The 27,293-nt window shown below is 56.3% G+C and overlaps 1 protein-coding gene across 20 annotated transcripts in view; it reads right to left on the reverse strand.

Moving 5' to 3' along the window:
* The window catches only part of LOC310881792 (ankyrin repeat and fibronectin type-III domain-containing protein 1-like), a 213,894-nt gene that overhangs the window by 119,242 nt on the left and 67,359 nt on the right, over positions 1-27,293 (reverse strand). For 19 of the 20 annotated variants that reach the window (XM_083799537.1, XM_083799513.1, XM_083799514.1 and 16 more), the window contains 2 exons: positions 22,463-22,650; positions 17,317-17,546 (listed from right to left, as the gene is read on the reverse strand). In XM_083799537.1, the coding sequence (XP_083655663.1) occupies positions 17,317-17,546; positions 22,463-22,535 (303 nt within the window). In that variant the 5' untranslated portion in view covers positions 22,536-22,650. Of the gene's footprint in view, positions 1-17,316; positions 17,547-22,462; positions 22,651-25,868; positions 27,281-27,293 lie in introns of those variants that run through there. The other variant, XM_083799521.1, reaches the window with a different exon arrangement.

Raw genomic sequence — 27,293 nt, forward strand, 5'->3', positions numbered from 1 at the left:
ACCAGGACGCCGGTCACCCACGCTCCCACGTGCAGCACAGGCCAACGTTTCTTACAACTGATAAACCCAGGGCATGCGGCAGAAGGTCTAAGACACTGCTGTAGTGTGCTGCACGGGGACACCAAGCCACGTCCCAGGCCCTGCCACCGCAGGACACGTCAGCCTCCAGCCTTGGCGGTGCCCACCAGCGGCCCAGGCCGCCACATCCCCAGCCGGGCTCCCTAGCTCCGGGCGGCAGGGAGGCACCCGACCAGCCCTGCCGATTTCCATGGCAACGCACGGATGCCATCAGCAGAGGATTAAGCTCCGGCGGGAGGAGAAGCAGGACCAGGGGGAAGGAGATGAACAAGCGCTGCGACAGGGACGCTGCGGAGGAACGGAGGCCCACAGCATTGATTTTCACGCCCATCTTCCCTTTTCAATTCTTCCCTAGCATGAAAGTCCCAATTCAAATGGCAGACTTTGACACCATTAAAAACTATCAGAGCATTTAACACACTGCCCCTTCCTCCCGCGTCATCACACCCACGTCTGCCACAGAAATAAAGAGGACTGCAAGATCCAGCCATCTCCCCGCAGTCCCGGCATGAAAGTGCAGCAAATCTGCGTCACACAGAGACCCTTTGAAAGGGGATAAATGCTAAGTGCAGGGAAAAATGATTACTTTATTTATAAAGACCATGTCTCTTGTCATTCTAATTCACTCCAAATCCTCGAGGCGCTGGACAGCTGCAGGTTCAATCATGAATATACAAATCAGCAACAAATAAACAACAAAAAGAGTCCCCAGCTGCAATGCGGGGAGACCAGCGTTCAGTTTGGTTTGGCTGCTGCTCTCCCCTGTGCACTGAAAGGACGTGGGAATAAGGTGGCTCTCCATCTGAGCCTCTCCCCTGCTTGGGGATGGGGGAGAAACCAGGGAGGGCAGAGACAAGGGCAGGTGGACGTGAGAGGCTGGGAACTGAGAGCAGCGAAGTAGCTCAGACAACTCGAGTAGGCAGTCAGGAGGGAAACACGAGCTTTAACCTGTGCAAAGCCAGCACGCCAGGTGCCGGGGAATTGTTCGGCTCTAAGACTTAGTTCACACACAGAAACACCCCAAATATCGAGCACAAACCCCAGCAATGCGGGGTCCTGCACAGGCTGCTGCCTACAAGGCACAGAGCCCCTTCCCACACATCCAACATCTGCTTTCTGCTGTATCGCTGGTGTTTTCTGCCATTGTGAACGTGCACATTGAGATGTTGCGAAGTTGGCACCAACATGGGGCAGGCAGGAGTCGATGCAGAACAGTGCAAAGCACTCCACACCACCTTGAAGAGAGAGTTAGGAGAGGAAACATCCTACCAGAGCTAGCTAGTTGGTTTGCAGAAGGGATTATTTCATTTCTCCTATGAAAAGAGGCAGGAACCTAGCACGAGGCAGGGCTGAGCATCAGCCCCCTCACAGACCAGCTCCTGCTTCTGGGAGCTGCAGCCCTGCACCTCACCTTCCAGGCTTGCTTGCCTGAATGCAGCAGATGACACAAGATGATTTGCTTTCCGGGGACTTGAGACCCTGTATGGCATCATGGCAGACCCAACGATGGCCAGTGACCAAGCCCCAGTTTTGAGTTTCTTCTTACAAAGGCTGCCTACGTTCCCAGAGGCATCCGTTCACCATCCCCAGACACCTCCAGGAGGTGACAGACCCACAGGGTGAGTTAGCTCAACGTTTCACTCTGTTTGGAAAAGATGCCTGGGTCGTGGACTGCTGAAAACAAACCTTGCCCCGTGCAGTCTTCCCCACCAAGAGGACTGAGCTCTCCCCTGACAAAGCAGATCTGGAGGGGAAGAGAAGGGGACAAGCATGGGGAACCCGCAGAGGGTGCAAGGTACAGCGTGTGAGATGGTTTCACGTGTTCTCACCAAGATGTTTCCCAGTGCAAATCTCTGCCCTCACCAGGCTGGGGCTTTCTGCTTTAGCACGGTTTAGGAACTTCTCACTTCCTCCTGCGGAGACCTCTGCGGAGGAGGGAAACCTTCCCACTGCTGGCAGCGTTCCAGCAACATCAGGAGCATTTTCTTCCCCCTGGCTTTGCTGCAAATTGCAGCTGATCAATGCTCTGCTCATCAGGGAGGGAAAGGGTCAGCACCCAGAAAGGCAGCCCGGCCCGTTCCCCCACTAATTGCCGACGCCAGACCTCAAACCCAAGACAGGGAGCTAAACCAAATCAATTCCACCAGCCCACACTTAAAGGCTGGCAGCGTGGAGTTTTGCTCAGCACCGCAACGTTCCCTTCTCCAGACAGGCTCGCATGAGGAAGAAGAGAAACACCAACGGTGTGGGGGTTCAGCTGAGCCCGCAAGCTTTCCACAGCGGCCTCCTGCCTTTCCTCAGACTCTCTGACAAAACATGCCCTGAGGAGGAGGGACGGCAGAGGATACCTGAGATTTTCAGGCCCAGACAGAGCAAGGCACTTGTTGCTGCCCCTCTCCCCGGCCCGGCTCTAGGGAGCAGCATCCCATCCCGGAGCCGTGCCCACAACCAACACCCCGCTCCCTCACTTCTCTCCCCGTCCTGAGACCATCAGACCAGGCTCCCTCCAAACATTAGGCCAGACTGATCCCGTAACACCCAAATGACACCAAATGCATACCAGCGTACATAAAAAAAAAAAAGACCAATTCCTGATTCTGGAAAGAACCAGACAAGCGTAAGCTCCCTCCTCCATTACCACAGGTGCTGGCTCTGAAGCCTCCAGGATTTCCACCGCCACATCAGCCCCGTCCCTTTAGCAGAAGCACTTTACTGACGTGCCCGAAACCCCTCTCATCCACAGCGGTCCCCCCGCGAGCCCAGCACCTGCGGCAGACAGCCAGCAGGGCAGGCGATAGCAGCTGCGGGGATCCAACAGCGGGAGGACTCTGTATGACAAATCCAGTGTCAAAATAAACAGCGCCGAAGGGACTCCACCAGCTGATCTCTTCATTGTGCTTAAACTTGTGGTTTGTGATCTAAACAAAGTGTTTGCACTGCCGGTGGTCTGGTACGGCCAAGGGTTGGGAGCCAAGCCCAGCTGGCTCTGGCACCCCGGAGGGTGGTGACGGCACCGGAGGGGACCGGTGTCACCAGGACACCTGCCGTCTCCACACCACCAACGGGTTCAACGGTGTGCCTGGTAGCTCCGAGCCCAGCGACCAGAAAAACAAAAACCCTGACGGCTGCGTGGACAAACCCACCTCCAAGCCTTCAACCACCACATCGCCCAGCTGCGGCAGGGCAGGGGGCAGCCCCCGGAGCCCAGCGCTCAGACGGGGCTCCTGGGCCAGCTGCACACACCTCTGGGAACCATGACCCCGGCCGTAATAACACGGCCACATCCCCGCCCCAGGCACGGAGCGGATTTTACTCCCCACTATGGGCACGGGCTGGATGTGGCTTTGCTCAAGATGGCAAGTGTGCCATCCCGGATGACAAAGAGTGATGCCTGAGTTGCTCTGGGAACAGCGATGGTGACAAACCCGCTTCCCTGCCTGCACAGCTCATCCCCTCTCCCTGCAGCCAGAGAAAAAGGGTCCTCCCCCCTCCTTGAAATTGCCTTTCTTAAAAAAAGATTCCTTAAACAAATGGCAGCAAATCCCAATGCAGAGCAGTACAATGGACACTTCAGTCCTGCCCAGGGGGAGGGGGCGACGGGACCTTCAATGCCTAAATAAATTCAATTTGCTCGTTAAGAGGGGGCTGGGGAGGTTAGGCGCAGGGTAGCAGTCGTTATTCACTTCCCCCAATTAACATTCCAGTGGCACTGCTCTGCTTTCTAGGAACAATAACTTTTTTGGAAGGGGGAGCGTTGATCATGGGAGCCTTGGATGGTCCTGTAAAAAGGAGACACGTCCATGCCTTAACAGGGTACGGGTTTATGTATTCTGGGAACCACTAAACAAAACCAAGAATAAATAAAGATCGAGCCTACGCAGAAAGAACCTGCAAAATAAAACCCCTCATGTCTCTAGTCCAAGATTATTTGCCTTTGCTGCTGATCTAAATACTTTCTGCACAGGCCTTGGCAACAGCAAAAGAGGCGGCTTGTCGCTGGTTTGTTTATAAAAGTCTCTAAATGCAGGGTAATTAAAAATATTTAGACCAGGCTTTGAGATGCACCATCGCTGGGGCCCCATGCAGCGGCTGAGGACCTCAGCCGCCTGCGTGTTAAAACACAGCCAGGTCCCAGCCTCCAGCCCGGGGATGCAGGTGCCGGGCAGCACAGCCACACAGTCCCACGGCGCCGCCTCATCCCTGCTGCACGGGGCCAGTCTCCTGCGGGATGCGCAGGGACACATCCCTCCCTCCCAGCCCTCTGCCACAGCATCCTCCTGCCCAAAGAAACTCCTGAGACCTGCCCGCCACGCCACAACGGTGACTTACTCATTTACTTCCCTCCCAGGATGACAATTCACACCTTTTCCTAGCTCAGTCTTTAATTTCTTTCCCCAATACAATGTTTGCAGCGCACTTGGAGCATCTGCTCGCTCTTGTAGTTTTTCCAGTGCTCTTCCAAGAGAGGCTGCTGCATTTTATTCATCCTCAGAAACGGAAGCATATTTCTGTTACGATGCACAGAAAGCAAGGAGCACGAACCAAACCTAAGTGCAGCAGCTCTGGTGGCAAACAGCAGAGCTCTGCGCACGCCAAGCGCTGCCCACCCGGTCCAGCACGAGAGGGCTCCCGGGGCAAAGCCCGAGGCCAGACAAAGCCGTGCACATCGCCGTCTCGAGTGCCACGGACCTGAAAGGAACGGGCTCGCCCTTGTAAAACTGAAAGCGACCACGGGAGACGAACAGGTCCATCGATACCCCACAGGCATATGTGCTTGGGCGTATCTATTTCACTACTTCACGATTTTAAAAAGATTCCCATGAAAATCTAGCCCAAACAGACAGATGGCCAGAGCTCAGCATTCCCAGCCACCACACAGCAGCACCAAAAGGGGACCCTGGCACATGCACACGGCTGGCCACGCACCTCGGCGGAGGCAGGCCAGGCTCCGCTGCCGATTGAACTCCGTTCTGTCACCTGGGGATGCCTACGGCCACGCGCACCGTGGGAAAGAAGAACTTTACAACCCACTGCACGGTGTAAGGAGCTAACAACAGTTCTACCCTGCAAGCATATCGGTCCCATGAGAACGTGCCCAAACGGCAGCGCATGTTACAACGAAGCGCACCTCTGCCGGACCGCCAGCTGCAGCCACCATCACGGTTACGTCCCATCAAAGCGGCACGAGGGGGACGCGCAACAGCCCAGGTCCAAAGATGCTCCAATTATTTAGGTCCCTCATCAGCAAGACTTCCGTTGCACACTCGCAGTTTCACGCTTAGCTTCTCGGACGACAAACAGCTCGCTGACTTACCAGCAGTGAATAATTGTGGCTCTCTGCTCTGGAGGAAAAGGTGCTAATGCTGTATGTCAGGAAGAAGATGTAAGGCCAGCAGAAAGGACTGCATCTACCTGGAAAGGTGGCTGCTTGCCGGCTCACGGCAGAAAGGCTGGGAGCGCCGTATCAGACAGTCAGTGCTGTCACTCTGAGGCACCTGGCAGCAGCAAACCAGAACAAACGTGCCCCACAGACACAGATCCAGGGGAAAGGCTGGATTTGGTTGAACCCCTGCTAGAAGTCTCCAGTGCAGCTCTTGCTTCCTGGCCTCAATCCTCCCCGTGTGTGAAAATGGGGTCAACAACAGGAAGTCTCCCGGCTGAGTTGTGCGGTTTTGTGCGTTCCTCCTGGAGGATCCCAAGGCTTCATCCTGGTGCCAAGGAGCTGGTGCCTTTTTACCCCAAGCAAAGGTCTCCGGTCAAAATGAATCATTTTGTCAGCATCACAGAATCATTAAGGTGGGAAAAGTCTTCCAAGTTCATCTGGTCCAACCATCCCCCTACCACCGATTTCACCCACTAACAAACACGAGGACTCTGTTCTCCCTGCTCTTTTTGCAGCCAGTGCCCTGTGTCCTACCGCCTGAGCAGCCCCTTCGTGACCTATTGCTCCAGAGCTGATGCCACAGATGCTCGCTGGAAGTACCTTAAATGGCCACAAGGAACAGTAATGATGCTTTGAACAAAAAAAATCTAAATGAAACAGCTGAGCTATGGGCTAGATTTGCTGTTGCCTTTCAAGCATGAAAAAATAATCCACCCATAAAATAGAGGTCAACTATCGAGAGGGAAAGATCCATGAAGCAACACGAACCAAGCCCAGACTCAGCACATGCTCTCCTCCAGCCCGTGCCGTGCACCACAGACCACGCGCGTGCCTCCTCCACGTGCAGGGCAGTTACTGCTACAGCTGAATGCAGGAGGAGTTGAACAAGGCCCCAGGTCCAACACAGCATCAGTACCAACGGTATCCCTACAGGCAGCTCCATACCTCGTCTCCTCCAGCAGTTTCCTCCCTCTCTTCCCCAGGAGGAGACAACGGGAGCCCCGTCAAGAGTGTCAAGACCACACCAACCCCCAGGGAAACTGGGCACACACGGGGTCATTCCAGGACAGCAGCTTTCACTGCCTTCTACGCAGTGCCTGGTTTCAGAGCTCTGACACATCTCACAGTGTGCGGCACTTCCACCGTCAGGAAGCGTGAAGGTCCAGAGTACTGTCGCGGTGGTACCTGGACAGCTCAGGAAAGCTATTTGCTCTGTCTTGGAAGGCCATCTCTGTAACTGCCACAGCAAGCAGAGGGAAGATCTCCCCACCCCACCGCAGCCCTCCTAGAGGTCAGGGAGGCTGGAGGTCTCAGCTGTGGACAGCTGCCCCATGGCCACCACTGCCCTGCCACTGTTCTTGGTCCTCCGGTGTGATCAGGCTTTGACTGGAGATCCGACAGCAGCAGCAGGAAGGATAAACAGCTTCCTACAAACAGCAAAGGCCTCTAAATGCTCGGTGCTGTGTCAGTGCAGAGAGAAATTTCCATTTCTTTCCAGGAGATTAAGGCCTAACTATGCAAGTGGGGCAGCCTCCAAAGGCACCTTGCTCTTTGTTGAAACCTGTGCTATTTCTGCCTCTGCAAATGTTCCCTAGTAGAGATAGGCTCTTCCTTCTGAAGCTTGCAAGCTAGTCATTAAAAAAAATAAAACGCCGGAGCCAAGAAGTGAGATGAACAAAATGCTAATAGGAACCCCCAGGTCAAACCGCCTCCCCTGTCACCGAGCCCTCCTCTCGCCAGCACATTCCTGTCACTAATGAGGCCCCACCACTTCCTCCTCCCTCCTCAAGTTGCTCCTGGTGATGCAAATCCATCGTCTTTGTTTCTATTCTTAGAGGAAAAACAGAACCAAAGTAAATAGCAAAACAGCTCTTAGGTTTCAGGCTCCTTTCTTTTTCCACCCTTCCCAACAGCGGCAGGCTGCTGTTGCCGTCAGAGCGCGGTGACACCCGGCCGACCCCCGGCATCGCCTCGTTCCCACCCGAAACGCTCCGCTTCATCGTCGGCCTTCCACAGCCCCTTCGAGATCGCTGCCAGGTCCCTCCCCGGACCCCGCTTCACTGTGCTTCCAGGGAGGTTTCGGACATCACCACCGGCCTCTCAGCCAGCGGTAGCGCCCATGGAGAGCCCACCGTGTGCCCCAGCGAGGGCAGAGAGCTCCCCCCTCCCCAGCAGGCTGGCGACGTGTCCCCACGAGACCCCCTGCCCTCCTCCAGCACCTCTGCCCAAGGAGCTGACCCAGCTCCAGCCTGCACCAAGACACCTCGCGTTGCCCAGAGTATTCCCGCGTGCCAGGATGCCTGTGCACGGAGCGGAAAGGAGACATTCATGGCAATGGAAATTAGGAACTCCATCTCCTCCACAGGTGCCAGCAACACGAGGAGCCGCCGAAGCAGGGTGCCTGCTGTCCTGCCCCTCATGCTGCAGGGGAACTGCTCGCCCAGCCCAGCGGCTGGGGCTGGAGGTCAGCGCTGCCCCTGCCCAGCTCCCATGGGAGCTGCAAGCGCAGGGGGCACCGACAGTCAAGGCAGGGTTTTTGCAAGAAAAAAAAAAAAACTCTATTGAGAGAGATTCTGGTCTGCGCCATCCCCAAAGCCGCTGAGGTTCAGCAAAGCAAAGCTCGTAAAAAGCCCTAAATTAGGTGCTGGCCCCCGAGCAGCCGCTGCACCAAGGACAGGCTGGGTGCGGGCAGCAGTGGCTGAATGCGCCCAGGCGGGACCGGTGCCATGCTGCCATGCTCCCACCCTCACAGCTCTTGCTGGAAAGCAGCTGGCAGCAAAGAGCCGAGCTCTGCTCCAGGTGCTGCCGCGGGGATGAGCAGACACGAAGCGGCAGAGCCCAGCACCACTCCTCAATGACAAACAGTCAGACGTGACCGCTGCCCTCCCCAGCCACCCTTGCTGTGCTCGGACATGAGAACATGAGGATGCGAAGGTGGCAAGCAAGACCTCTCCAGTGAGGAAAAGGATGGGTAAAACAAATCCCAGTTTCCAGAGGTGGGGGAGGAAGGGTCCGAGCAGCCAGAGGAGCTGCTGCTCAGTGGCAGGCACCAGCGTGCTGAAGCACAGTGCTGCAGAGACCTCTTGCAGCACAGCACCGCTACTGCACCCGTGCCCCGGCACCCCAGCATTTCTTGGTGCTGCCTGGTTTCTAACAGAAAAGCGAGCTTGGCAGCACACTGCTACCTTGCCCTGAGCATCCCCAGGCAGGCTGCGCCATCCCCAGCTCACGGCACCCAGCACGCAGCAGGTGCCTCCTGCACACAGCCACTACTCCAAGTTGCTCCCAGTCACAGAGTCACAGACTGGCCGAGGTGGGAAGGGACCTCTGAAGATCACCCAGTCCAACCCCCTGCCCAGCAGAATCACCTCGAGCATGTTGCGCGGGATGGCATCCAGGTGGGTTTTGAATATCTCCAGAGAAGGAGACTGCACAACCTCTCTGGGCAACCTGTCCCAGTGCTCTGTCACCCTCCCAGTAAAGATGTGTGCTCATATTCAGATGGAACCTCCTGTGCTTCAGTTCGTGCCCATTGCCTCTCGTCCTTTCGCTGGGCACAACTGAAAAGAGACCGGTTCCATCCTCCTGACACCCTCCCCTCAGATATTTATACACACTGATGAGGTCTCCCCTCAGTCTTCTCGTTTCCAGGCTAAACAGGCCCAGGTCTCTCAGCCTGTCCTCATACGACAGCTGCTCCAGTCCCCTGATCATCTTCGCAGCCCGAATTTGTAAATTTTCCGTAGGAATTTTCTTCTGGTGGTTGGAAGCGATTTGAGACCCCCAACTGGGCAGTGAGGCTTTCAGGGGCACGAGAGCACAATCTCTGAGGGTGCCACAAACCAGGAGAGCAGCAGGTCTCCGCGCTCAGAAATGGGAAGCGTGATGCAGCTGCACCCGCCTGCCAGATGCTTGAGTCCCCACCAAACCACGACGATGGCCGAAAGGGTCCTGTCCGGGCACAGGCATCTCACTGCATGAATCTGCTCACAGGGAAGGTACTTTTCAAAGAGCTGCCCCTTTTCATCGAGGATCTGGGACACATCTCAGACCCCAAAGCCTGCAGCCTGTGAGCTCCGAACCACACGAAGCCAGACTGCAGCAACCAGGTTTGCTGTCTTGTATCTGGGGAAACAACAGCGAGAGAGCTTGAAAGGAAGAAGAAAGGAGCACATCTTCGTGGGCACAACGAAAACGGGAAGAAGGGCCACAGGAGGATCAAGAAGCCTGACGATCAGCAGGAGATGTGATCTACTCCACCTGATCTGAGCAGTGACCAGGCTGGGATCCAGAGGCCCATAATCACAAAGCCATTCTTAACTGGCAAACCACGGAGTCCAAGAAATGGGAAGAAAAATAAATTAGGGTAACCAAAAATACCCAGCTCTGCACTTTGGAACCAACAGGACAGCCCAGGCCGCCGGGACTGCTGCGGCTGGACACGGAGGTCAGGACAAACCTGGGGGGGGGATGCGTGACCCCTGTCACCATCACACGGTCATCGGCAGGGGACAGCCAGCCAAAGGCAGGCGCAGAAGCTGCGACATGGAGAGGGCCTCCCCACCCTGACCAGCACCTACCTGCCCCTGCTCCAGCCCTGCCAGCACCAGTCTCCGTGTGCTCAGCAAGGATGAGTGGTTGCTTTTTAAAGAAAGGGGATATTTTGAAGGCTCTGCTCTGCCTGTCAGACTCACTCCTCTCCAGCGCTTTTCCTGGAGAATGGGAAAATCAAGTGGCATCCCTGCAGGCACCAACATCAGAGCAACAGCCGCTCGGGCCACTGCAATGACAGCGGTGGCCGACCCGACCCGTCCCCAGCTCCCTCTGCAGCAGGCGCCCAGCCCAGGCTGCAGCACCCGCCGAGGAACGCTCCGACTCACCAAATAACACCTCGCCTTTTTAAAGAGCCTTTTTTTTCACACCAACTTTAAATACCAAAAGAGGCAGTGTACATTTTTAGCAAGTCTAGCTTTGAGAAGCGGAGTAAAATTGGAAGCTGGCAAAGGACTCGGCTTCCTCCCCCCCAGCCCTGCTGCTCCCCCGTTTGGGTCTGCGCCTTGTGCTGCCGGAAGGTCAGCACGTGCCCACCCGCAGCCCCTCCAGCACCCCCCTGCCCTCTGCCAGCTCAGCCTGGGCTGCTCCGTCTCAATGCAGAGCCAGCAGAGGGAGCAAACACTATGGGTTTGCAGGGAAATTGAGGTTTGGTTTTTCTTTTTAATCGTGGGTGCTGTATTTTTAATCTCGAGGTTATTTCCTAGCATTTTGCTGGAAATATGCGGACAGACCCAAGTTAGGACCAAATCCAATCTGCATTTGCTCTTCTAAAAGCCCTGAGGAGAGGTACAAAGCTCACGCTAACATCCCACCTGCAGAATGGCAATATTCAAACCAAAACCTGTCCCAGCAATAAACACCTTCCATTGCCGAGCACAGGGACCTACCGCTCTCCTCTTTTATGGCACCATCAAAGACCACACTCTCACACCCCCGAAAGACTCACTGCCCATTTGGGAGTTCTCAAATCACTTCCAGCTACCAGAAGAAACTCCCTACAGGCAATTTACCAACACCAGGTGTTTCTGTCCTACATTAAGCGTTAAGCAAATATCAATGAATAGGTTTAAGAGACAAACTGCTGGGCACTCCCCCTTTCAGAAACCTGGGAAATCTCCCTACCACCCCAACTCACCCCTTCCTTTGAGGAGGGAGCACACGCTTCTGTTGTGCCTACAGGTCCCCAAGGCCAGGAGGGGTTTGCTGGCGAAGTCGCTGTTTGCCGCCAGGCTGTAAATGCTTGACACAACTGGGCACCATCCACGTGCCCACCCCATGGGTGCACTGAGCATTCTCATGGCGGCGGGTCTGGGAGCCAGGGTTTGCAGAGCAGAGGGCAGAGGAATCATCCTCATGCCACGTCTGCACACCACAGGTGCTCGTGCAGTGGTCACGCTGCCCCCTCGCTTCTTCCACTGGGTTTTGGCACCCAAGAAGGACGGAGCTGGTGTTTGCAAGCTTTCAGGAGCCTGCAGCGTGCCGTGTGTTAGCATTGACCAAATACTGCAGACAATGGGGGCAAACGATTACAGCACCTTCACCTGCCCCTCTGCAAAGCCGTCACTCCTCCAGTGCACGGAGCGCTGTGTGGTTACTCGCTGCTTTCCTGCAGGGTCTTCTCCACTACTGCCAGCGTTGTTGGCACGGCTTGGAACATCTCCAGGCTCACATGCTGGCTTTGGCCAAAAAAAAATCAGCCACGAAACCATGGTCCCTGCATGGGAGCGGGGAAAACCAGGTGCAGGGCAGGGCTGGAGCAGGAACTACGCCAGCTCCTGGAGCAAACACCGCAGCCCTGCACTGCCCTGGCGGGCTAGCAGTGCGTCTGGCCATCCTGCCTTGCGTGATACTTGGATTTAATTTTCTTTTTCCTATTCCCACAGAAAATTCACCACTAAGTGCAAAAATGAAAGGCAGATTATGAAGTTAAGCACAAAGCAGTAGCTGAACACAGTTTAGGAATCGGCAGCATTAGGCTGATGTTCACATGCCAGATAGACGTGGCTCCAGAAACACAATGACTTCTAATGCCCCACATTTTGGGTATTTAAAACAAGAAAAATACGTCTTTATAAACTTTATTGAAATCAGCCCCCAGATCCCACTGCAAGCAGATAACCAGCACAGAGTGGGGGCTGGCAACGATAAGCAAAACTCCCCCTCCCGAACACCAGAGTCGCATTTACACAAGCAGATCAAAAGCCCTTCAGCGCAGCAGAGCTCGTCTGTGCCACCGCTGTAGTGCCTGGGAGAGGATGCAAATGGTAACAGTGCTTTGTGTGTCTCTGCTTCAGGGATGTTCAGCATACAGTAAAACATCCCGACGTGCCCAGATCCAGCCTTTCATGTACCGGATAACGCAAAGGAAGGCGGATTGGGGTGAAGGCAGTTAGGCTGCGTCCGCCCACCCCTTCTCCGCCCAGCCATCCTCCTGGAGCACCATGCGATGCCTCCGAGATACCCAGCCCTCGCCTGCATTGGGATGAAGCTTCCCAATATGCACGGAGAGCCCTGGGGAGGGCCAGTGGGGTGGGAAGGGATGAACAGAACAAGCCTCCGCTCCAGAGGAAAGTGAGCTAAAAGCATTCCTGCGCAACGGGGAACAATCCTGAAGCGGTCCACGGAGCAGCTGGGAAGGGCTGGCAGAGCCAGGCGAACGCGACAGCGCAGAGGCAGGGAGTGCTGGGCCTTAGCATGACAGCAGAAGCTGGGAGGAAAGGAAATTATTTGCCTATCGTTCCTGTCACAGCCGAGCTCTCCGAGGCATTTGCATTCATATGCATCAGAGTAACCAGAATTTGATACCAAATGCCCAAGGCGCAGAATAAATTCTTGGACTGTGCTGAGGGATCTGTCAAAGAAACGAGCAGGGTGCACCTCGTGGTGCCCAGCTCCTGTTTACCAGCAGGAGCCTTGGTTCGCTCCTGTGCTTGCTTGCAAAGCCGAGTGATTCACGCACGGGCTCCCCCTCAGTGCCTGCTACCAGGGATTGTTCTGCTGCCGGTTGTACTCAGTGAATAAGCTGCTATCCGGCACAAGTGTCACATTATTTATTAGGTTTGTGGGGTGTTTTTTTCCTGAATACTCATCAATGAACAATAGTCAGCAAGTGAGCAATCTGCCAGGGTACGGTTCCGCACCACGAGATGATGCAGCGTGCATCTCTCATCTACCTTCGCATTTAGCTCCTTGAGACAGACACTACCATTGTGCTTTGCAAAGCTGAGGACAGCGTGTGCGTAGATGCAGCACAACGCCTGCTGCTTTACTCAGCCTCTTCACTAACACAGTTGACCTGCTTGTTGTACGGCTCCAGCCTTCCCCCCCCCACCACCTTTTTTTTTTTTTTTTTGTTACTCTGAAGTACAGGGCACAAACATCCGTTGGCTGTTTGCTAACATTTTGTGGAATCAGCTACGGGAGAGCAAGCGGCTCTGTAGCAGTGTCAGAACAGAACCAAATAAAATAAAGCAACCAGGAGAGTTTCAGCGATGTCAGCGGAATTAGAGCAGGGCCAGGTCTGACTCTGCTTTCCCCGCAGGCATCGTACCAGAACCTCCGGTTCCAGTCGCACCCAACAGACCCAGCAAGCCCCCGAATGCTCTGAAACCAAGACTCCTCGCTGCTCTGACGTGAGGAGGCTCCTGTGCAGAGCCCTGCACTCCACCCAACACCACCGCAGTGTCCAGCAGCAAAGGAAGGAGGTTCTGAACTGATCGTAATTCCAAGGGAATGGGAAAATCTGGATGTGTCCATGTCAGACAGACGGTACCTGCCTCCTCCAGCAGCTCAGGCACTGCTCGTAACCTCGGTGAGCCCCACATTTGACCAGGTTTCTGCCACGAAGAAGCTCCTTTCCTCACTGCCTCTCATTACCAGCCCCGACCATTTGTTTAGTCTCCTCCACATTACCTCCAGGGGGTTGGAACCAGGTGATCTTTAAGGTCCCTTCCAACCCAGGCCGTTCTGTGATTACCAGGTTTGTAAGGCAAGCATTATCTCTGCTCGACTCATCAGTAGAGCTCCCAAGACAAACAGGGCTCTAAGCCTTTCCTGGAGGGCACTGAGACACCTAGTAACAGAATGACTGCCTGGAAAAAATACTGTACAAAAGTAATAATTAAAAAAGAAAAAAAAATGTCAGTGCATAAGAAGAGGTAAACAACACAACCTACTTGAAAAGCCTTGCCTACTTGAGACATGCAGGAATCAAAGCAAGCAGGAGCGCTGAGCTGTGGCAGCGGCAGCGAGGACAGAGCCCCCCGCTGCCCCCGCACAGCCCGGTGCGAAGAGCAGCAGCCTTGGAGGAGCAGGGGTGTTAGCAGAGACAGCAGCTGCAAACCTGGCTCACAAGGCATCGGCCGATGTGCCAGCACCCTGCGTGCTGCCAGCTCTTCCTCTTCAGGGAGCAGGGGGGTCTGCGCCGTCAGCTTAACGGGGTTCATTACAATGTCTAAATGTCAGCAGGCAACACCAGAGCGATTGGCCTAGGCACAGGACGTCGAGATCCAGGGGGAAGGAAAGAACACAAATTCACTCAAAGGCCTGCTTTAATCTGCAGTGACTGCCCTAGCAGTCATCACTTACAGGGACTCAGTCCTGGCTGACCTCCTTTAATGTTCCGTGAGGCTGATGCTGAGTTTGATGGGTTTAATTCCGCCTCGAACAACCAGGGCTCCTGCGCACTCAGGGAGGGCTTCACCGCGGCAGCAATGCAGCATCGGCCTCGGGCACCCTCCTCCTCCCAGACAGACGGGGCAAGGGTGACCACGGAAGGTCCCATCCCTGCTCCTCGAGGCTGCAGGACACCCCTTGGACATCGCCCGCAAACAGCGCGCACAAGGTCCCGGCACAGCCCCAGCTCGAGGCGGGGAGAGGCCAGGCTGGCAGCCCCCCCGAGCCGGGGGGGACGCTGCTGAAATTCCTTCACCTCTCCTTCCCAGCCCCAGAACAGGGGGGGGCACAGCAGCCGTGACAGACAGCTGTCAGAAGCCACCAAACGCTTCCCGTTCTCGAAGGCAGGGACTTTGCCAACGTCACTAGCCTTAGAGGAGTGAAATGGAAAGGCTCATTAGAAAGAAAACTCATTCTGACAATCACAAAAATTGGAATCCATTTAAAATTCAAATTATGCAAATCCAAGTAATCTGTACGTGCAGACCCGTCACATGCCAGCAGCGGGACTGCAGACATGCCCCCGGCGACACGGCTCGGGGAGATCCGTCCCGCACCAGGCTGCCCGCAGACAGCATGCGGCTCATCGCCGGGACGGCTCCTAGGGGTGGGCCCCGGGCACGACTTTAGGGGCTCCCCCCGTCACCAGCAGAGAAGGGAAAAGATCCCGCACCCCCGCAGGCACAGGGATGCAAGCCCCGAGACAGCTCAGGCTGTCAGCACGGGAAGAGCAAAGCTGGGAATTTCAGGCTACGAGCTGGGTAAGTGCTACAGCCCTGAAAAATGAACCAAGCTTTAAACAGGGACTGTCAGGGAAGGTCCCAGGTGAGCCGCTGCAGAAAAGACAGATCACATTGTCTCCTGTAAATGCCCTGTTGTGCGCGAGGAGGGCAGCGCACACCTGGCCCAAATTCCTCCCCAGGGCAGAGCGGGCGTCATGCTGGGGGCGAGGGCTGAGCACGAGCCCCGGCGAAACCACACCGACACCAGCAAGGAAAGGCACGAGCAGAGCTTGGGAGGCCACAGAGCCCCGTGCTAGCCCACCTCTTCTTTAAAATACCTTCCCCAGTTGGCAGGACCTTTACTTTGACCGTGAAACACTGGCTCTCCAGCTGCATGGGGGGTGCCCAGCCCTTTCAAAAAGCCCTGCTCGCGCCCTGTACAGGTAGGATGAGTCTGCTTTTCTCAGCAGATCTGATAAGGTCACAGCCCATGGCTGAGCCTATGGCAACAACGTCTTTCAGCTATTAAAACAAACCAGAAAAGACACACCAAGAAAAAAAAAATCTACAAAACCTCTGCTCTGCTCTTTGACGGACAACATTAATCAGCTCCATGGGTGCACCACAGAGAGCTAAAGGTCCCCAAAACCGACTGGCAAAAATCCTCATGAAGTCAGAGGCCAAAGAGCCATCCGCAGACGACACTCAGAGCTGCCAGAGCACAGGCAGGTGGGCTGCAGATCCGGGCTCAAAGCCCAAGAAAGCAGGTATCCGCTCCTTACCCCGCAGCAGGACTGCCTCATCCGAAACACCTCCGACTTCTTTGGGCAGCTCCTCGGATGCCCCGTCCCGCTGCTGCTCGTTTCCTCCCTGCGATGCTGCCACTGCTTCCCACACCCGCACAGATGGGTCCCTGGGGCCGCTCACAGCGCCGGGGTCCCAGCCAGCTCCCCCAAACTCCCTGCCACGGGCAGGCAGCAGCAGCCACGACCAAGATCCCTGCCCAGGGAGGAGGGGATTTCCTCTAGGCTGTAGGAAAGTCAGCAGCTTCAGGAGCGGGGCTTCCAAAAGATGCGTCGTGTAGGTCCAAGCCCTACGGCAGGGTGAGCACCGCCAGCCTTGGCTGACGGCTCCCAACAGCACTTTGGGTTGCACGGGTGCCCGGTCCCCACTCTGCTCCCATTGTATGAGTGCCCTCATCCATTTCCAACCAACACCGAGCGCTTTTCAGGGTGGGGACACTCGAGCCCTCATTACAACCCCGAGGACAGTAACAAGGCAGGAGGAAGGCCACATGAATCCCTGTATCGAGTATCTCTGGGAAAGAGGAGACGCAAAGCCCATTAAACATTGATCAGGGAGTGTGAGGCACCTGATCTGGCCCCTGGATGCTCCGAGGGGCTGGAGGAGGCTGGGCTGCCCCAGGGTGTTGGGGCTGCCTCGCTGCCCTCCCTGCAAGCGCAGCCTCCTCCCACACCCCTCTGCTGACATGAGGCAAACCCCTGGAAAGACCAAATTGCCGGCGGCCAAGGCTAAGAGTGCAAACTCCTTTATGCTTTCAACTTTGTTTTGTATTTTGAACAGCAGTGTCCCGAGGTGTAATGAGATTTCCACACCGCACATCGCCCGGCCGAGCAGCAGCCACCTGAGCCAGCGCGAGCCCCGCTGTTACAGCGAGCCTGCAGCACGGCGGGGACGGGAGCCACAAAGCCTGCCCAGCAGGGCCAGCAGGCCTCCTGGCACAGCGTGGGCAAACTGGAGCCGACGCAGCTATCTGCTCCACCAAGCTGGAGAGACCTCTTTGCTGTTTCGGTAATGCTTTACATAAAACCAGCTCCGTGACACGTCGGTGTTTCTGCGAACCCACTCAGCACGGGTGAGGGACGCGGCGCGCCGAGTACTCACGAATTGCCGCCGCAGCTTGGTCCTGACGCGCTCGGCCTTCGTCTCCGCCGGGTGGACGGCGTAGCCCAGGGACCCCAGGTGGTTGTCGACCGACAGGCTCTTCCGCATGTAGAAGGAGCGGGTGCGGAAGTGGCTGAACGGGGCGTCCTCCACCGCCGTGCGGAGCCGCGGCTGCAGCTGGGCATCCCCGGGGGGGTCCATGCAGTCGTCCTCCAGCCGCCAGGCCTCCCCTGGGGACAGAGGGACACGCCGCCCCGTCAGAGCTGTGGCCATCCCTGGGTTGTGTCCCCCTGCAGCCCAGAGAAGGGCTGCGGGCGGAGATGTCTGCCCCAGGCCGCCTCCACCCATGCTGCACCCACGCTCTGCCAGCGCACCATGGGGCTACGAGGCACGGGTGCTGCCACACACGGGGTTCAGAAGAACACTTCAAAACTTCCTATTATTTAATTCTAATAGGGTCATACATTTGAGAGGATCACTTGTAAAGAACACAAAAACCTCACTCATTCTCCATCACCCCAAATTCAACAAGACATCCCACATTAAGAGAGAATGTCCTAGTTTTATTTTCTAAAAGGAATGAAATTCCTGCAGTAGAACTGCACAGTCGAATCCTACATACCTGCATCAAAGCCCTCTCCTGCAGGTATTCACATGCTTTCCAATTGGTAACTATAATAAATTTCACTTCGTGAATAGGGAAACTGAGGCATCAGAAGCGTCGTAAATTGGAAAAGGATTTCCAGTTACCTCCTTCTGCAGAAAGCACTCTCCATGTCATGGCCAAGAGCAGATCAGCAGCGGAACTGAGACCAAACACGAGATCTCTGGTCCCCCAAGACCTGCGCAGCCCAGCACCAGCAAACCCGTGCCAGAGACAAAACCCCCGGGCACGGAGCTCTGCCGTGGGGAACGGGCGAGGACAGCCCGCAGCACGCAGGGCTGGTGCTCTGCGACAGGACTGACTGCGCTTTATTGCAACAAAAGGGAAAACAGCAAAGCACGAGGGTAAGCATCTCCACATCACTGCTCCGCTATTTTCCGAGCAGCTCGGATATTGCGTGCTTCTTGTTGCCAGTCCCGTCCTCACACCTGGCAAACAGCGAGCTTTCCCTGCTCCTCAGCTCCCAGCCCAAATCGCTTCTTGATAGGCATAATAAATTAGCAAAAACACCCCTCTTGCTCAATTATAAAAACGGATCAATTATTAGCCATGGTGGTACTGAAGGGCACTTCACGGGGTTACCTTCACAACCCTTCCCTCCCACAGCCTGTTCCTGAGGCAAAACTGTTTTTATTTGCTTTCTGAAAAACCCAACATCTCCAGGCACAAATGATCGTGACCCTGCTAATCCAGGGCTGAGGAGCAAAGGAGCAAAACCCTTCCAGAGCCGAAAGCAGGTGAAGGCCCTAAGGTGAAAACCAGCCAGAAATCAGCCAGTGAAGGCTGGTTTGCCTCTCGCAAGGCTGCGGGATTTACGTCGCATGGAGCGAGAGGCAGGCTGGACTGCTGGCCTCTGCCTTCACAGCCACCCCTGCTCCCCAAGCTCCTGCAGCTCTTCCAGGTGTGAAGGCATCTCCTGGGTGCGAGCCCTGCAGGGGCAGGGACACGTTGAGCAGAAACCAGCACAATCAAGAGGACAAGGGAGAAGAAGCGATTAGAGCTGCCAAAAAAGAGGCAACCCTGAGCACATCACTACCTAGGAGCGTTTTGTTTTTTTTTTTTTTCCTCTTTACCCCTGCTTTCACTTTAATAAGCTGCTGCTGCTCCTCTCCAAATGTCAACTCATCCAACACAGGAACTGCTGTTTGAAAGCTGTGATTATTCAACGCACAAACACGTCAATCGGCGCCCAGATCCCGGCTGCCACCGCACGGCAGCACCGCCCGGGGACGAGGCAGGAGGGCCGGGGCAGACACGCCACTGACAGCAGCGAAACCACGCACAAAGGAGCCGGCCCCGCCGCCCCAGCTCATCTCCCGGCCCCACAGCGAGCTGGGCACAGCCACCACTTGCTGCCCCGGAGCAAGGACGGCCAAGGCTGCATGCTGAGCTCTGCACGGGCAGAGCTGCTCACCCAAACCCAGCCCGATCCGCCTCATCTCCTGATCCACTTCTCCCCTGCTCGGGTGTAAGGGGTGCAGTGCCTCCTCCCTGGGCACAGGGAAGTGTCACAGAGGAGGTCGGGACCTTATCTATCCCAAAACGGTTTTGTACATGTTGAAGGAGCTTGTTCCTGATTGCTACCAAGCAAGTAAGTCAGTGATGAAGCCCAGAGCCTGGAGAGGTCAGAGGGAAAGACGAAGAGCAGAAGTCCCTGCAGGGGAAAGAGCAAGCCCGCAGGCTGGAGGCCAACTACCCTCGTGATCTTCCACCCTCCCACCACCCAGCGCTACGCCTGGCAAAATGGGTACCTCCAAAAGACTAAAAGCATCTTCCTGGCCTTGGCAGCTGTGACTGCTGCAAACCCTTTCTTCTTTCTGGACTTGAAGCATTCATTAGGGAGACAGAAGGACACGAAAGATGGAGGGGCAGCGAGAACACAGACCCTCCAGCCATGCCACTCGCTCAGCGCGGCCAGACCGAGCACTCAGCCCCGCGAGCGGCACAAGGATTTCTTCAGCACTCGCGGCCTGGAGGAAGAAGGGCCTTGTGCTCCTCCGCCACGTGCTGGTGGCGCGTTGCCCAGGTCCCAGGCTACAGCGTCAGAGCCCTCCCTTCACCAAGCAGCACAGCAGCAGGGAGAGGAGCAGGGAGCCAGCACCGCCATCCTGCTGCAAGCGCACCACGGCAAGCAAAGGTGTTTCAGGAGGTGGCCACGTGCCCGTGCCGGACTTCAACAGAGATGCAAGGCTGGCACTCCTCCAGCCTTTGTGGGCTACCCAGAACACTCAGGTGAGTATTGGAGAAGTTGACTGCAGGGTTCTGCTCTGAGCTCAGGGTCCTGCTGCAGAAGGAAGAGAAGAGAGGGCAACAACAAAAAAATTCTCAATCCCATCCCTACGACTTCCCATGGGCACGGAATAAGGAGCGGCAAGCAAAAGGCAGCGCGTTGCTCTGTGCTGCCAGCACACGAGGCTCACAGCGCGATGCCAACGCAATGCTACCAAATGGCCAACGGTTTGGGGCAAGGCAGGTGCTGGGGGAACTCTCCCTTCCTCGCCAGCAGACAGAGGGCTCCGTAAACCTCTGGTCCATGCAGGGCTTTGCTCTTGTCCTCCTGTCCAGGTGTCACATTCCCCTACTGGCACAGTCCCTGCAGCCAGGGAGATGCTGCACCCCTGCAAGTCAGGCCAGGGCTCTGGCATTTACCTAAGTCACCGTTTGTTGATCCAAGACTAAATTTGTCTGAGCCCTGCCTATTACAGGTAAATACTGCTAAACTGTGATCCAGGCTGTGAGAGACTGATACAATAACTAGGCAATGCTGAGAAAAGCATCTTTTCTTCATGACAGCATGCTGATGGGCTTAATGAGTAGCTAATTAGCAGCTCCTGAGTGTCAAGGAGCCAGAAAAAAAGCCTAGGAGGTTCTGGATAGAAAACAACAACTCATTCATTCATCTACAGCTCTGGCTATGGAGCGAGCTTCCAAACTATTTCCATACTCCTCTTCCTACCATCCTAGACACCTTCCAGCCACAAATAAAGCAACATCCTAACCAGGTGTACGTGCAACCAGCTCCCTCCCCTACACTGCTGCGCAGGGCAGGCTGCGCCCAGTCTGCTCTAGGGTGGCTGTTTGACACGTACAAGCCAAAGGAGATGTTGGCAGCAGAAGGTGGCAGGGTTTGCAGTCTGGCTCATGCTGGGATGTCGCCCCCCAGCCTCACGCCAACCTCCCCCCCCAGCACAGCTCTCTGGAAGCACCAGCACACCAGCAAGAGACCTGCTGCAGGTGCTGCGCCCTTCGCAGTGGGTGCTCTCGCACACGCGAGTCTTGGTAGGCACGTCTTTTTGCCCTCTGCCAGGACGCAGATCTCCACTACGCATTCAGGTCTGTCCTTGCAAACCATGCCTTGGTGGCCCAGGAGATTTGGAGGACTCACGGAGTAGCACGAGCCCTCTGATTCCAAGCACAGAGTTACCTGCCGTTACCCACCCACTCCCAAGTGTCCCCATCCCTCCTGCCCCCAGGAGGCAGCTACACGAGCTTTCCACAGGTCCTCCCTCCCACGCCCAGACCTGCTCTTTTGGGAGAATTAGTAGCACCAGGAAATGAAACGCAGTCTGCAGAGCTTTAAAATTAATCCATGGCTTGGACAGCTGCTCTGCTTGGTAGAGCTTGCAGCAATCTGACAGCGAGGGGGTTAGATTTAAAATTTTTTTTAAAGAAATAAAAAAATCAAATAGCGCTGGTAGACGGGAGCTGTTTTATAAGGGTTTTATTTTGCACTGGATTGTCAGCCCTGGCTCGCCAGCCTTATCTCTGTTTCAGTGCTAATCGCTTTCCCCATCGTTCTTATGGCCCCAGCGTGATTCTGCTGGCACCAGAAGCGTGAAACACTTTGCCCATCAACAGTTTTGCCAATAAACTTGCTCAGAGCAGCTGGTCCAACCATATTAGTATTTCATCAGGATCAGCACAAGAGCAGAACACGGTAAAAAAAAATCCTCTGTTGACATGAAGGCCAACGCACGCCCGCAGGCTGGGGAGCATCTGCCACAGCAAACCCCCACCCCGGGCCAGGACCACGGCACAGCCACGCCGTGCCACCCTGCCTCTGCTCCCCGCGGGGACCAGCAACGAGCGCCCTGAAGCCACTCGATGCTGCCGAAGAAAGGCACCTCGGTCCGCTGGGGAGGCCAGAGGAACCCGGAGCAGCAGCTCGCGTGTGGCCAGGACACCCAGGTCTGACGCTCTGAGCATCACCTCCAAGCCAGGGGCTCTCACAGCCCGATGCAGCTTTTTTCGTCAGTGTAATAAAAGGTGGGAAGGTTTAAATAACAGGCTCAAAGAAAGGCTCAGAAGTGGATAAAAAAAAATATCTCATCAAGAACATTTGGTTTTGAGGCAGGACAAACCCCTCCACAGACAGGGACTGGATTTACCTTGCTGTTCGCACCCCTGGAGAACAAGGACACGTTGGATAAGATTTTGCTGGCCCCCAGGCAGAACGGGCAGAAAGCTCCCCCCGGCACTCACCGGCAGATGGGACCGTGCAGCCCTTCTGGCCATCAGAGGCCGAGCGCTTCTTGTAGGACTTCTGCTCCGGCATCTCTTCCCTATATGCTGTGGAGTCAAGGAGCCTGCTCAGGACCGGGGACTGCGGGATGCTGGGCAGCGTTCGGGACTTCCCCAGGAGCGGTCTCTGCAGCTTCCTGTCCAGAGACCTGCAGGGGAGAAAACAGAGGGTACGTGCATTGGAGCAAGTGGAACGGCTGCCTTCAAGCCAGGACCTTCCCTGCAGGACATGTCCGTAACGCACAGTACTGCCACTGGACTGACAGCACGCGGTTCTTCCCAGTTTGCAGAGCTGCTCCTATTTCAGCAAAGCCTTCTCCCTTCGCCGGTGCATTCCAGTTAGGATTTGCATCTTGAGCTGCGAGCCGCAATCAGCACTTTGACCATTTAGCACCTCCCGCCTAGCCCACCTCCAAACTCACAGACAGTCAGAAGCAAGTAAATAAACAAACCACAGGGCTCAAGACTGAAACAACACAAAAAGCTTTTAAAGGAATAAAAAACCTCCACAGGGCACTGAGTATCACCTAAGCCAGCTGATGCTCTTTGTGGTAGAGAAGCGCTGGGGGCCCCAGACACACACGAGGAAGGTGCGGAGGAGCGAGGTGGAGCACGCTGCAGGGACCGCACCACGGAGGTGACACGGGCTTCGTGCCACGCGGGTACAAACACAAGCTCAAGGTCTCTGTGGGTACAGCTCCACCAAGGCCGGCAACGGGGAGCCCCAGCTGCATGCTCAGTGTGACCACAAGCCAACGTTTTCCTCCAAAAAGCCAGAGTACGCCAGTTTTGGGGGGTGGAGGGAGCCAGGGAGCAGCTCCCCGTTCGCTGAGCTCCATCCCGCAGCATCCCCCAAGGGACAGTCCCCAGCTGCTGTCCTTGGGGACAGCGCTGGCCCACCCAGGGGTGGCAGGGTCTCACCCACGGCCACCCAGCCCTGTCCCCTCCGTGTCACACCGCACGCACCCCACCGGGCTCCCCGCACACCCCAAGGGGCTCGGCGAAAGGCTCCTCCGCGCAAAAGGCTCTTCCCAAATCTCGTGCTGAATGAGAAGGAACTTTGAATTTCCACCTGAAATTCAGTTCTCAGCTTGGTGGTACTCATTTGTTCTTGCGCCAATATTAACCTTTGGCTTAAATAATTATTTTCCCTCTCCGGAGCTTGCTCCCACAATTAATTTCCATCATACAGCAGTCATATCCCCTTTTTTCCTGCATTTTTCCAAGCTGATAAAGGAGGCTTTCAGCCTCTTCTTACAAAATGAACTTTCCTTCCCTGCAGTTGCTCCCACAGCCCTCCTCTGTGCTCCCTGAGCACCACAAGGACTGGGGCCGAGGTGCCAGTGCAGACCGTGGGGACAGCACCCCACCTTCCCGCAGCACCGAATTTATCCCATTTCCTCCGAGCGACTCCCCAAGGTCACGCAGGGAGAGCCGATCGTGCAAATGCTCCCGACCCGCTGCGTCTGCCTGTCACCACTCCATTTATTACGATGATCGTTTTTCACTCCCTTACAAACGTGGCAGCGGTGCCTGCCTGGTGTCGGCATCGGATGCGATTCACGGGCAAGCAGCGACGGCCTCAACCCTTCCGTGACCCTGTGACGGAGCCGGGCGAGGCGCCGAGCCGCAGCCGCCTCCCGCAGGACGCAGGGCAGGAAGGCAGGGGCAGCGCTGCCCGCAGGGGCCTCGCACCCAGGCATCTACCCGGGGGGCACATCAGGAGGTTTACAAAGGGGTGGCGTCGGTTGGATTCACCCTGGATCCACAGGCGATGCCGCCCGGCCCCACAGAGCGGTCACTGAGCGCTGAGGGGATGGGGACGGCCGCGGGGACGGCACCGTGCCAGCCCTCCGCCCCAACCCTTCCCTGTGCTTCACCTGCATCCACGTGAAAGCAAGCTACACCAGGAGGGGCGAGAACAGAACCAGCACCCCGAGCTGTTCCTGTTTCAGTGAGACCTACGTAGCTCTCACGGTAACACATCGCGCTGGCACAAGACAAAAGGGATGCGACTTAGCACACTGCTGCGCTGCAGAAACGAGCCCTGGGCTCTGTCCGAGTTCAAAACATATTTTTTTTCTGGCATGTAAATCTCGGTGCTTTTATAAATGCACCTGCGTATAGCTCCATCGACTGCAGAGCAGCATTAGCATTTTAAATGCTAACACGACTTTGTGCCTACATTGCCGCTCGCCCAGACTGCACGAGGGTAAAAAGGGAAGAATCCATGCCCCTGGAGGAGATATTTTTAAGCTGTGCAGCTGAAGACAATGATTTATATCAGAAAGAGCAAAGGCTCCATCGGCAGCCAGAAACCTGTTTCTCTCTGAAATCTGACTTGAATTCCCAAGCACAGCCCAGCTCCGCAGACCTGCCACCCCGTGCACAACGGCCTCGGCAGCAGCTGCCAGCCAGGACCCGATGCCTGCCACCGGGAAGTCACGTTGCACCGACGGATGCTTCCCGGGCAGGCTCCAGAGCTTTGTGTTATCAAGGATGCCACATCCCATTAGTAAAGATCCCTGATGGGAATGTAAAGCTCAATTAGAAAAGCCATAATCAATGCTGTTACAGCCTATAAATAGCAGCCGTTTGGTGTTTTGGTGGGAAGGAGAGCACATACTCGAGTCCTGACAAGGGTGGCAAAATCCTTCTGGCTGCACGTGAAAGCTGAGGCAGGAGCCCAGTGATGGCCCCGTCGCTCCCAGCCCACGGCCAGACGGGGAAATGTGAGAACAGGCGCCAGGGCCAGGTCCCTGTCACCCCCCGGGACAGCCGCAGGGCACAGGGTGGTGGCAGAAGCACAAACTGCCCCAGCTCCACCCTCCCCACCTGAGCCACAGCCCACGACACCCAGGGCCACAGGTGCTGCTTTCCCCAGGCTTCTCCTGAAAGCAAACCAGCTAGCAAAAGCAGCCGCCGTGACGAGAAAAGAGAGGCAGAGCACATCTCAAATCAGGGCTGCAGCCAGTGCCTCCCTCCCAGCGATGTCCTTACTGGTGCTGTCCTTACTGGGTGGCTTCTCCGGTGGCTGGCACTGCAGGGAAGGAGAGTGAAAGGGCTGAGCAGAGATAAAGGGGAGGGCGGCGCAGAAAGAAGGCTAACGCAAGTCACCCAGGGAAAGACAGAACCCTGCAAGCAACACCTGCTTCCCCCCCCCAACCTCTCCTCCCCATTTGTTTTGGTGTGGAAAAAGCCACTTCCCAGCCTGACCCAGTTTATTTTCATTTTAAAAGAGAGAAGAGAGAGCCTCTGCCTCACCCAGGGAAAGGATGGAGAAATCCCCATGCCAGCCGCAGTAGAAAGCCAGCAACATAACAGAGAAAACAAACAGGAGGGAAAATAACCCCAAGCCATTGCTCACACAATCCCAAATCCAAGTGAACGTCACCGACTCGCAGGTCACCTCCAGCACAACTCCTGGAAGCGTTCGAGGACGGCGATGCTCCAAAGCCTCCCCTGGCCGCAGCTCTGAACCCCAGCAGCTCACGGGCGAAACCCAAGAGCCGTGCTGTGCTAATTCTCCTCCTCCCAGGGTGCAGAGTCAGAAAGCTGCCGAAAACTGGGAACAGGAGGACGAGAGCAGGGCACAGAGCCGGGCTGGAGGTGCAGGCAGTGCCCAGCAGCACCCGCAGCCGCAGGGGAGCAGGCAGCAGGGAGCCCCGCACCTCGCCCGCCTGCTCCTGTGCTGCACCGCGGGCACAGCCCCGACGTGCACGGATGTGTCAAAGCTCCGAGGGGACACAGCACTTGTATGGTTTAGGTCCCAAAAGCCAAACAAGAATTCAAAAAAAAAAAAAAAAAAAGAAAAGCAGTGGAGAAGCCAAAGGTTTTCCCCCTTTCTGCAGGACCGCCCAGAATTTCACAGCTGCTTCTCAGCGACTCCCCTGCATGCTCTCAGTCAATCCATTCCCTAAATCTGTCGTGAAATAGAAGCTTACAAAGCTGAAGGTTTGGGGGAGAACGGTGAGATGAAGCCCAGGGGTGAGCCCAGACAAGGGACAGGGGGACCAGGAGGGCCCAGCTATGGCACGGGGCCCCCAGCAGCATGCACACCCGTGCAGCGGCGCCTGCTCCTGCTGCACCAGCGCTGCTCAGGCAGCTCCTGCACCGAGGTGTCACTTAGCAACCCGGCCTCAAAAACCGGCACAGGTTCCAGCTGGATCCAGGAAAGCCAGAGATGCTACGGGCTGGGAGGAGCAGTCCCCCACCGCGATCCTCTGCTGGGAGAAACCCTTCCCTGGACCAGCTTGCAGGGACCCAGCTGGGGCCTGGGTGAGGGTACCCGGGCAGCCTCGGAAACCAAAGCCGCAGGAACCAGGAGCAGCGCAGCCTTCACGGGGCACCGGCGTGCCTGGAGAATCACACCCGAGTATGCTCTGAAAACCTCAGCCGCTCTTAGCAGACCCGTGAGTCACTGCTGGTTTTCCAGTGACCCTGCGAATTGCGAAGCCGGCTCGGATCGCTGAGAAATCCACCCTTCACCCTCGGGAACAGCCACCCCGAGCCGATCTTCCGCTCTTGCCCCACGCTCAGGCCAAGCTACCCAGCCGGCAGCTGCAGCCCCGCACCTCACCGGGTCCCCCGGCACGTCACACAGAGCCACCGAGGGAGGTGCCCGGCGGAGCAGAGACCCCACGGCACCGCACGGGGCACGGCCGACCCCTGCCACCCGCCCCACGCCGCTCCCCACCGCCCCCCGAGGCACCGCTGCCACGTGCCCCCTGCTCCCGAGAGCATCCCTGGAGCACGAGGAGCTCGGGAGGGCCCGGGGAGGCAGGGGGCACGG

The sequence above is a fragment of the Anser anser genome (assembly GCF_964211835.1).
Source record: "Anser anser genome assembly, chromosome: 15".
Classification (NCBI taxonomy): Eukaryota; Metazoa; Chordata; class Aves; order Anseriformes; family Anatidae; genus Anser; species Anser anser.